The sequence below is a fragment of the Mesoplodon mirus genome (genome assembly GCF_964341445.2).
Source record: "Mesoplodon mirus genome assembly, chromosome: 8".
Lineage (NCBI taxonomy): Eukaryota > Metazoa > Chordata > Mammalia > Artiodactyla > Ziphiidae > Mesoplodon > Mesoplodon mirus.
In genome coordinates this window covers 38,370,150-38,382,669 of record NC_138984.1, presented here as the reverse complement: position 1 = coordinate 38,382,669, position 12,520 = coordinate 38,370,150, and the positions used below count along the sequence as shown (strand labels likewise).

At 37.0% G+C, this 12,520-nt stretch overlaps 1 protein-coding gene across 1 annotated transcript in view; it reads right to left on the bottom strand.

Annotated features, from left to right (window-relative positions):
* The window catches only part of BOLL (boule homolog, RNA binding protein), a gene marked incomplete at both ends in the record, with an annotated part of 62,251 nt that overhangs the window by 19,007 nt on the left and 30,724 nt on the right, over window positions 1-12,520 (bottom strand). Inside the window, one exon of the mRNA XM_082630935.1 lies at window positions 12,016-12,114. Within this exon, the coding sequence (XP_082487061.1) occupies window positions 12,016-12,114 (99 nt within the window). The remainder of the gene's footprint in view (window positions 1-12,015; window positions 12,115-12,520) is intronic.

The following is a 12,520-nucleotide window of genomic DNA, read 5'->3' as shown; positions in this document are numbered from 1 at the left end:
AACAACCTAAGTGTCCATCATCGGATGAATGGATAAAGAAGATGTGGCACATATATACAATGGAATATTACTCAGCCATAAAAAGAAATGAAATTGAGCTATTTGTAATGAGGTGGATAGACCTAGAGTCTGTCATACAGAGTGAAGTAAGTCAGAAAGAGAAAGACAAATACTGTATGCTAACACATATATATGGAATTTAAGAAAAAAAAATGTCATGAAGAACATAGGGGTAAGACAGGAATAAAGACACAGACCTACTAGAGAATGGACTTGAGGATGTGGGGAGGGGGAAGGGTAAGCTGTGACAAAGTGAGGGAGCGGCATGGACATATATACACTACCAAGCGTAAGGTAGATAGCTGGTGGGAAGCGGCCGCATAGCACAGGGAGATCAGTTCGGTGCTTTGTGACCGCCTGGAAGGGTGGGATAGGGAGGGTGGGAGGGAGACGCAAAAGGGAGGGGATATGGAAACATATGTATATGTATAACTGATTAAATTTGTTATAAGGCAAAAAATTTAAAAAAAAAAAAAAGAGAATTTCAAGAATCTGCCTGCCAATGCAGGGGACACGGGTTCGAGCCCTGGTTGGGGAAGATCCCACATGCTGCAGAGCAACTAAACCCATGTGCCACAACTACTGAGCCTGCGCTCTACTGCCCACAAGCCACAACTGCTGAGCCCACATGTTGCAACTACTGAAGCCTGTGTGCCTAGAGGCCATGCTCCGCAACAAGAGAAACCGCTGCAATGAGAAACCTGCACACTGCAAGGAAGAGTAGCCCCCGCTCACCACAACTGGAGAAAGCCTGTGCGCAGCAATGACCCAATGCAGCCAAAAAATAAGTAAATAAAATAAATTAAAAAAAATCAAATACTTTCTCATTAGAAAAAAACAAAACAAAACACAGTGAGGTATCACCTCACACCTGTCAGAATGGCCTTTATCAAGTCTACAAATAACAGATGTTGGCGAGGATGTGGAGAAAAGGGAACCCTCTTGCACTGTTGGTGGGAATGTAATTGGTGCAACCACTATGGAAAACAGTATGGAGGTTCCTTAAAAAACTAAAAATAGCAGTACTATATGATCCAGCAATTCCACTACTGGGTATATATCCAGAAAAAAAAAACACTAATATGAAAGATACATGCACCCTAATGTTCATAGCATCACTGTTTACAATAGCCAAACAACAATCTAAATGCCCATCAATAGACAATTGGATTAAGAAGATGTGATATATATATATATATATATATATATATATATATATATATATATATATATATATCACATTATACACACACACACAATGGAGTATTACTCAGCCATAAAAAAGAATGAAATATTGCCAGTTGCAGCAACATGGATGGACCTAGTGAATATTATGCTTAGTGAAGTGAGTCTGACAAAAAGACAAATACAATATAATAGCTCTTATATGTGGAATCTAAAAAAAATACAAATGAATGTATATAAAAAACAGAAACAGACTCACAGACATAGAAATCAAATTTGTGGTTACCAAAGGGGTGAGGGAAGGGGGAAGGGACAAATTGGGGGTATGGAATTAACAAACTACTATATATAAAATAGCAACAAGGATTTATTATACAGCACAGGGAGTTATACCCATTATCTTGTAATAACCTATAATGCAATATTATCTGCAAAAGTACTGAATCAGTATGCTGTATACCTGAAACTAAAACAATACTGTAAATTAACTATACCTCAATTGAAAACAAAAGAAATGTGGCTAGTTGCAATTGAGGAACAGAATTTTAAATTTCATTTAATTTTAATTAATTTAAAATTGAAATTAGCCTCATGTGGCTAGTGGTTACCATGTTTTGGGAACAGCATGACTCTAGGGGTTCAAACTTGTCTGGTTTGCTAAACTCTATAGACAGGCCAGGATTTCTCTGGCCTGTTCAATACTGTCCAATACCACTTAATATAATTCACTGCTGTATTCTCAGTGTCTTGAGTACTGGCTAGCACCTGGTAGATGCTTGACAAATATTTGGTAAATGAATGAAAGATACTGTGGTAATATACAGCTATTCATGCCTAATCAACTACTCATAGCTTACTTGCAATATGCCCTGGTTCTCTCAGAAAAAAATAAGAGAAGCGAAGTTAAACTGTTCTCTGTATGTGGAATTGCTTGACTGAAGCTCAATAAGCCTAGAGAGGACAGGAGCTAACTTCATTACAGCTCAAAGAAATAAAATATAAAAACAGTTGTATATGAATAATTTAGGTTGATAATTATGGGAATATTGAAGGAAGAATATGCAATGGCAAGGAATTTGGCAAGGAAGTATGTGGATAAGAGTTGAGGAGAATGATAAGAGGAAAAGAAACTACAGATTAAAAAACTAAATTCAGATTTTATGCATGACTAAAGGATAGAAACTGAAGACAGAGAAGTCTTGAAGAAATAAATATACAGTAATCTGATTAGTCCATAATAGAGCTTAGTGGAAAGAGAAATGAATATATTATTTTTAGCAAGTTAGTGGTCTGAAAAAGGACACAAAACAGTATAAATAGACCATGTGGCTTAAAGAAGTCAGAAAAAGTCACTGGTATTGTTTTGATTTCAGGGGATAAGGGAGATGGGCAAACTAAAATAAAAGAGGTGAGGATTCTGAAAATAAAATGTACAAAATTGTGTATTCATGATTTTCAGTTTGAGGAGGTAGTGACCATCCATCCAGGTGTTGTTGTTTTAGAGTTAAAATAGGAACAGAATCAAAACACTAGGGTCAGAATCACTATTAAACACTACTAAAATTCAGAAGAAAACTGGAAAACTCCCTGAGAAGACAATTTAGAGGACAAAGAGAATCATGCCATGATTAGCTGGTAAAAAAGGAAAAAAAATATTTTTTGAAAGAGATACTGAAAGATCAAATAGAGTGCAAGGAAAGAGAGTCACATATAAGAATGAATAAAATTTGAGCACAGGTTAGTTGACAGTATTGCATTAAAGAGAATCTAAGAGGACAAGCACTAGGACAAGACCCTTGCGGTTTGGCTAATAATCATCAAATCTTGGCAATAAATCTTAGATAAGTGCTTTGAGTAGATCTCAGTACTGAAAGAATAGTAATTTCATATGAGTGAAAAAGATACCCCTATACTCCTCCTTCATGCCTTTCCAAAACAGATAAATTTAAAATATTTTTAGTGAAGTGTGGAATACAAAATCCTATTGCTTATTATCCTGTGTCAAAGTGGGGAAAGAAGTTATCCAAAAAAAATTCAGGAATCAATTCTGTAAGGTATTAAGGTTTGATGAGTTCAGTTGTGAAAGTAAGATGTTCATCCAAGTAGTATGGGTGCTAAGAGGAAAGAAAATAGATTGGGTAAAAGGAGGAAAAATGTTCAAATAGAGGGAATGACAGACTCAGAATGCAAGGGAAATGAGTGCTAAAACTAAGAATGGGAATACATAATTGGATTGTGCCACACAATGAGGCAGAGTTCCCCCTCTAAATGAAGTACAAAATTTACTCAGAATACTGTGTCAATTAGTACCTATCCTTACACAGTAATTAACAAATACCTCGAGTTCCCTGGTGGCCTAGTGGTTAGGATTTCGGGCTTTCACTGCTGTGACCCAGGTTAAATTCCTGGTCGGGGAACTGAGATCCTGCAAGCAGTGTGGCCAAAAACCCCCCTAAAACAGAAAAACAGAAAAACAACCCCCCCTAAAACCCCCAAATATCTCAAATTATCCTTATTCACATTTCCCCCACATTGACTAAGTATTCTGACTGGTAAGAACTTATAGACAATGTGAAATTAAAGCAGTCTAGAGGCTAAGGGTCAAATAATCCATGTTAGGTTAAACACAGATCAAAAATAATTAAAAACGGAAATATATAAAATATATAATATATTATATATTTTATATAATATAAAAAAGAATGTATATATGTGTATAACTGAGTCACTTTGCTGTACAGCAAAGACTGGCACAACTATAGGTAATAAAAAAAATGGAAATATAACCAAAGCATTTGTACTACATTTCACATTACACTTTAAGATGATACATGAACCTGACAGTGGGTTAACCCAAGGGTTGTAAAACTATAGTCTATAGGCTAAATCTGGCCTATCATCTGTTTTTGTAAATAAAGTTTTACTGGAACACGGTCACAGTCATTGTTTATGTCTTATCTGTGGTTGTTTTCAAGCTGCAATTGCAGTGAATAGTTGAGCTAGAGACCATGTGGCCTAAAGAGCTTAAAATATTTACTATTGGACCCTTTACAGAAAGTTTGTTGACCACTGGGGTTTAAACTATTCAGTCTGGAAAAAAAATTTCAGGCTGAGAACTTCTGAAAATCTTTGAAAGAAAACATTAATAAGGTGCCTTAAGAGTGTATCTACTCTTTATTGTGGAAATAAATTATCACTACCCTCAAATATATTGGATTCACCTTAATTAAAGTCAAAATCAGAAATTACAAGTTTAATAGAAACTTAAGAGAAACTAAGAAACTATTGATACTAATGCTTTTGAGACTACAAAGAACAGGGATTAACTAGGTTATATATTTAGGTATATAAGAAGTACCTAAAGCACTTAAGTATTGGAACTTCCCTGGTGGTCCAGTGGCTAAGACTCCACACACCCAGTGGAGGGGGCCCGGGTTCAATCCCTCGTCAGGGAACTAGATCCCACATGCTGCAACTAAAAGATCCCGCAGGTCGCAACTAAAAGATACCGCTTGCCTCAACTAAAAGATCCTGTGTGCTGCAACTAAGACCCGGAGCAGCCAAATACATAAATAAATAAATAAACAAACAAAAAAGGTGATAAATATTAGTGCTCTAGTTACCACGGTGTTTAAGTTAAATCTATACAACAGTTATTCTATGTTTTACTGTCAGAAAGTCTTTACAAAAGCACAAAGAGCTTTCTTGTAATATTAAAAAGTTTAATACTTCTTAAGGCCTTGACTTTTTAACGTTGAGACTATTATTGTTTTTCTTAATAGAAAATTACATTTGTTATAATGTTTGTTGTAGAAAGTTGTGTTTACTTAATGTGGTAAACTGTATTTGCAATATTTGATTGGTATTATTCCTCATCAATCTACTTCCTATGTCATTGTTTATCTAGTTGAATAACCTCAACTAGTATGGAAGACTAAAAACCTCTCTTAGAATTAGGTGAACATGTAGCTAAAGAAATTCCTCCTGTTAAAATTTATGTTACAAATGAAATAAAGTGACTCTAACACAAAGGTTAACTTTTTATTTTAAAAAAATGTTTGCTTTTCTATATATTTATTATAGGTACAATAGAGGTCTTCATAAATAGTTAATTGTTTTTGTATATTTGTGCCATGGACTTCTTTGGCAGTCTACTGAGGCCTATGAACCCCTTCTCAGAATCATGTTTTTAAATATATAAAATAAAATACATAAGATTATAAGGGAAACAAGCTATACTGTAATACACATAGCTTCAGACTCTTTAGGAGGGGATCTTTGGAGCAGATTAACTTTAAAACTCAATGCAGAATCTCAGTATCTCTTTTCCTTGAACTCAAAGATTAAATGTAAATGATTGGCATGGCGATTATTCTATAATATCATCAAGAATCAGTATATCACACTTTTTGCTGCAAAGGTACTTAATAACATATAGACCCTCATCTTGCATACTATCATCATTAACATTTCAAGTATAAAATGATATAATATTCAGTTTGACTCTCTTAAGGTAATCTTAGATTAGATTTTAACATTTCAGGAAAACCAAGGACAACAATATTCAGGTCTATATGTTTTCTTAAGAGCAGCAACTAAATTCTGAACTTGATTAAAAATGTAATTCCCTAATTGTTTTAGAGAATTTGATTGAGCTAGGATATACTACCATTGAAAATGTGTTAATAAGATGAAAAGTAAAGTGTGGTGATATAAATTGCTATTTATGTGGGAAAAAACAGAAACTCTCAACAATTATATAATATTATATATAAATATATAATATATACTGCATATATAGATACAATGTAATATACACATATAAGGCATTATATTACCTTTAAAAAATTTATTTATTTATTTGGCTGCGCCAGGTCTTTTTTTTTTTTTTAAACATCTTTATTGGAGAAACTGACACAGTTTTTTCTTTTTCACTTAGAGAAGACCCTTTAACATTTCTTTTAGGGTAGGTTTAGTATTGCTGAATTCTTTTAGTTTTTGCTTGTCTGAAAAATTCTGTATTTCTCCTTTTATTCTAAATGATAATCTTGCTTGGTAGGGTGTCCTAGGTTGCAGGTTTTTCCCTTTCAGGACTTTGAATATATTACGCCACTCCCTTCTGGCCTGCAAAGTTTCTGCAGAGAAATCAGCTGATAGCCTTATGGGGGTTCCCTTGAACTGACTCTTTGTTTTTCTCTTGCTGCCTTCAGAATCCTCTATCTTTAAATTTTGCCATTTTATTTATGATATGTCTTGGTGTGGGTCTGTTTGGGTTCATCTTGTTTGGGACCCTCTGTGGTTCCTGTAGCTGGATATCTCTTTCCTTCTTTAGGTTTGGTAAGTTTTCAGCCATAATTTCATGAAATACATTTTCAACCCCTTTCTCTCTCTCTTCTCCCTATAATGTGAATGTTTTCACACTTGATGTTGTCCTAGAGGTCCCTTAAACTGTTCTCATTTTTTAAATTTGTTTTTCTTTCTGCTGTTCTGATTGGGTGGTTTCCATTATTCTACCTTCCAGATCACATATGCATCACCTGGTCTGCTGTTAATTCCCTCTAGTTTCTTTTCATTTCAGTTATCATATTCTTCTGTACTGATTGATTCTTTTTCATATTTTTTAGTTCTTTGTTAAAATTGTCACTGTGTTAATCAATTCTTTTCCCTAATTCAGTTAGCATTCTTATTACTAACACTTGAACTCTTTAACTGGTAAATTATTTATTCTGTTTCATTAGTTGTTTTTTCAGGGTTTTTCTCTTATTCTTTCATTTGAAACAAACTGCTCTCTCTTCTCATTCTGCTTAAATTTCTCCGTTTCTATGAAATTAGCTCAATCAGTTACCTATTCTGGTTTTGAAAGGGTGTCCTTATGTGGGACTGTCCCTATACAGTCTGTTCGTGCCCAGTGGCTTTGGTGGGAAAGCTGGATCTGATGTGATCATGAGTTACGTCTTTCCCCAGGGTATGCTGGCAGCTATCACCTTGATAAGAGGTGGGGCTGGACATGGAGGGGACAGAGCCAGAGCCAGAGCTAGGTGTGAGCTAGGTGTGAGCTAGGTGTGAGCAGGGATTCTCCGCTGCTCAGTGGCCAACACTATTGAAGGAAGGATCAGGTCCCAAGTTCCTGGAGCAGAAGTCCTGAAGGTCAAGTCAGAGCTGGCTCCCTTCCCTCTAATTGTGTTCTCCCTCCTCCCAGCACTGTCACCCTTGCCCCAAAAGGGAGCAGTGCTGGAACAAGAGGGGCTGGAACAGGCTTTTGGCATGGGTTGGGGTGTAGGCTGTGGTGGTCCTGGCAGCAGTCTGCATTCCAGACTGCTCCCAATCCGCTGACTCTGCTGGTACCAGCAATGGCTGCCCTTGCCCTGTTTAGATGCTGTGTCAGGTCTGAGCCAGCTCTGTTCCCCACAACTGTGCACTCCCCTCGGCTGCAGTAGCCCTTGCCTGGAATGGAGCTGCACCACAGAGTAGGTGGGGCTGGAGTGCCCAGTGTGGGTCGGGGTGTGGGCTGTGGCAGTCCCAGCACCGGTGAGAGTTCTGGACCACTCCCGATCCACTGCCTCCACTAGTGCCAGAAATGGCCACCCTTGCCCTATTCAGATGCTTTTCTGTGTTGGAGCTGGCTCTGTCCCCCAGAACTGTGCACTCCCCTTGGTCATGGCAGCCTATGAGCCAGTGTGAAGCTGTACTGCAGAGCAAGTGGGGCTGGAGTTGGTGTTTGTCTCAGGCCGGGGTGCACACCGGGGTGGTGGCAGGAAACTGGCCAGAGTCCCAGGCAGTTTCTATCTGCTTCCTCTGCCTTGTTTCGGTAACGTGTGTGATCTTCACAAGTGGAGTCTAGGTTTCTTACAGCCCTGCTGTCAGTCCCTCTGGTTTTCAAACCTGCTAAGGCAACTTGTCCTCTCAGTGTCAGACCCCCAGGCTGGGGATACCTGAAACGTGGATTGAACCTCTCACTCCCCAGGGAGTGAGCCTGTGTAATCCCTCTGAACCTGTGTAATCCCTCTCCTCTTCCCTGTTCCCTCCCGACCTGATCATTTCTCTTCCCTTCCTACCCAATTCCATCTGGATCTTGGATCTTTGTTATAACCTTGGTTGTATGAGAGTCTTTCTGCCAGATGACTTCCAGTTTGTTTTCAGTGAGAATTGCTCCACGTGTAGATATATTTTTGATGTGTTCATGGCGGGAGGTGAGCTTTGCCTGCACCCTCCTACTCCACCATTATGATCTCCCTCTGGGCCCTTTTAATCTAGACACTCCTGTCATTAACTTCCTAGGGAATTTTCTTGTATTAATTTTTTCCTAATTTCCCCCAAACCATTTTCTCTATGTCTTTTTCCAGAATTAATATTTGACTTCTTGAATTAATCTTCTGATTTTATCATTTTCTCTATTATTATTCACCTCTGTCTTTTAAAAATCTATTTTCTAAAATCTTTTGCCTATAATGTCTAACCCTTTCACATGTAATTTATTTCAGATATCACATTAGTGGTAAAACTAGTGAAATCTGAAGAAGGTATATAGTTAAGAGAATTGTATTATTGTTCATTTCCTGTACCAGTGCCCTCCAGTCAAAGAACAGGAGGGTGAAGGATATATAGAAACTATTATTTCTGTGACTTCTCTGTAAATCTGAAATTATTTCAGAATACAAAGCTGAAAAAAATTAAAAGGACTAAGATTTTTTTTTTTTTTTTGTGGTATGTGGGCCTCTCACTGTTGTGGCCTCTCCCGTTGTGGAGCACAGGCTCTGGACGCGCAGGCTCAGCAGCCATAGCTCACGGGCCCAGCCGCTCCACGGCATGTGGGATCTTCTCGGACCGGGGCACGAACCCATGTCCCCTGCATTGGCAGGCGGACTCTCAACCACTGTGCCACCAGGGAAGCCCAACTTTTCTATAATTTTAAGTCACCAAGGTTTTTGGTACACCAGGGAAAATTTGCATAGGAAGAAAAAAGGTTAATGTTTCAAATGTCAATATTTTAATATTAGTCTATTTTAATAAATTTTAGGAAACAATCGTCTCCTATTGATTTAGTAACATTTGTGGATTAATATTTCTATATTATAATACAAATGCACTATAAACAAAAGTAGATAATTTTCCACACAGGAAAATTTGTATAGTAAAGTATGTCTATGAGATTGTATAGTTTTAGAAAACTATGGAATTGGTTTTGGAGTTTCTGTTGCTGAGTGGGGCACCATTTTCTATTGAGTGCCATCAAATCACCTAAAGAAAAATATTTGAGTATAAAATATATGCAACAGGGCTTCCCTGGTGGCGCAGTGGTTGAGAGTCCGCCTGCTGATGCGGGGGACGCGGGTTCGTGCCCCGGTCCAGGAGGATCCCACATGCCGCGGAGCGGCTAGGCCCGTGGGCCATGGCCGCTGAGCCTGCGCATCCGGAGCCTGTGCTCCGCAACGGAAGAGGCCACAACAGTGAGAGGCCCGTGTAACGCAAAAAGAAAAAACAAAACAAAACATGGAACATTCAACCTTGAAAGATAAAATAGGAACTATAAAACTCTATACAAAAGCCCTGTGTTCCAGTTTTGATTTTGAAGGTTTATTTAATTGAATTTTCTTCCCCCCCCATCTCTAACAAAAGGGGAATTGTGGGGTTTTTTCTGCCCCTCAACTCAAGCTTCCTACAATCCTGCATATCTAAATTAAAAATAAAACATGCCAGGGACTTCCCTGGTGGTCCAGTGGTTAAGATTCTGTGCTTCCAATGCAGGGGGGCATGGGTTCGATCCCTGGTCCGGGAACTAAGTTCCCACATGCTGCACAGCGCAGCCAAAAAATATAAATAAATGAATAAAAATAAAACATGCCAAACTTCATTGATTCTGAGATATATATCTTTTCATATTTCAAAAACCCTGAATCAGTATACATTTACAATTGATGGCAAGGTTTTTTTCTTTCATAGTGATACATAAAATAATGGTGTGTTGTATAATCCATGCTAGCTCGGATTCGATGAAATCTAATTACAGTTGTGTGAGACGTGGGCTTTGGAGTAAGGTAGTTAACCACAGTTCATAGCTCTTAAACTCTTCCCTAGTCCTGAAATCTTAACTCTGTCAGGATCAAAATCTTCCCTAGGATGTATCCCATGTGAAAACCAGAATTATTATAAGCCTTAACAAGACAGATTAAATACAAATAGAAACAAGTCAGTGGTTTTGTTAGCCTTTAGCCTGTGGCACAGCAGAGCAAAGATCTGTATCAGGATAGAAAGGGTAAAGTTCCTCTTAGCAGCATTTCTCCAGGCATGCAAGAGGCAGATTTCTGATTCCAGTTTTATGCTTATATGCACAAAGAAATGTGTCTCTTCACACCACTGTTATGATTTATATTCAACATATGTATAATTTTTATATGATAAAGAATAAGATACCAGTTTCTCTGTACAATTTCTGAATTAACTACTCACAGATTTAAGGAAATGTACAAAAGTGTATACTCTTAAACTAGAAGAATTAAACTTTAAATCAAGGATGTTTAACATTAATATTCTTTGGAAATTTCTCCTATCCAACTACCACTCTATCCTCTATTGGAATTATTTAGAAGTACAACTTCAATCATTTGTGTTTATATATATATATATATATATATATATATATATATATATATATATATATATATATAATGTGTGTGTATAATATATATATATAATCTGCAATTGATTATCTAATATGGCATGGCTTTTTCAGCTATTTCTAGAGAAGTGTATCTGGAGAAAGTATTAACATTAGGAGAAGTTTGTTTTAGAAGATTTTGATACTAGAATGAGCTCTCTATAAGTAACGTTTACTAACACTTTAGGCTTTGGTATTAGGTCAAAATTATGATTTTAGTCTATGTTTGCAGTACAGTGGCAAGAGCAGTGAAGAAATGCAGTGAAAGGGTGAGGAGATTCGAAAGACTGTGGAGGCTCCTTAAAGTAGACTGTCCTGATATTGAGTTCCAATATATGGTCTGGGTCAGAAGCAAAAATATGAGTGTGAAATCGCTAACCTCCATCATTTTATTGTAAAGAGTACACTGCAAGCAAGATTCATAGTACCATCATAATAGTTAATCAGTTTGGGTTCTTAGAGATGTAGTCACATTTCCCTAATATATTTATATATTGAATACACACGTGGATCTAACTAGATTACCACTCTTGGCCTGGATCTGATTTAAGGTGCATGAGCACAAAAGTCCCAAACTGGAAGAGTAGATCATTAACTGCTTTCATCTCCCCATAAATGTTACATGCCATTAGCATAATAAAATCTTAGTATATGAAGTATCTAGGCAAATTCACTGAGACAGACAGTAGACTAGAAGTTACCAGGGACTGCAGAGAGAAGAATATAAAGTTATTGCTTAATGGGTACAGAGTTTCTATTTGGGGTGATGAAAAAGTTTGGAACTAGATAGTGGTGCCAGTTGCATAGCAATGTGGATGTAATTAATACCACTTAGCTGTACACTTAAAAATGGAAGATTTTAAGTCATATATATTTTACTACAATAAATAAAAAGTTTTGACCATGTGTGGTTTATAAGTTGTTCAAAACTAATTAATAGAAATTATAGCTAGTTTAGAATTGTATTTCCTTCACATGAAATAATTAACTAATTCTGTACTTCTGATCGCAAATGTGACATAAATATCCAAAGTTGTTTCTTTTCAGAAGAGAAATTTGGAAAACTTGAAATATGACTGAAGAATAACAGAAAAAAATCAAAACAAACTTCTTACTTTAATTGGTTCAGGCTGCATCACAGGTGCAGGCATAGCAATGGCACTTGGAGCATAAACCTGGTGATATGTTGCTTGAACTCCATGATCAGAATAAGGCTATAACAAAACAAAGGAAAAATATTGTTTTTCATTTATTAATTAAAAATATTTATTCAGCATTACAATTTACTAGGCATTTTGCTACACAATGGAGAAACACATTCTCTATCTTTAATTCACTTATAGACTTATCTGAGACAGACTAGTCAAAATTACCCTAAGTCCTATGATACATGTATAGGGATGCATGGGAGAAAAGAAAAGAATTACTTGATGTAGCTTTAGAAAGTTGGGAAGGTGGTCAGGGGAAGTTTTCTAGTGGAGCTTATGCTTGAATTTGAAGAATTAGGGAGAGAAGGTGGGAACAGTATGTGAAAAGGCAGAGAGGCAACTAAGAACACACCTCATTTGGGAGATCTGTGTAGGTTGTTTGGTACAGCTGGAAGGAAGATTATTCACCGAA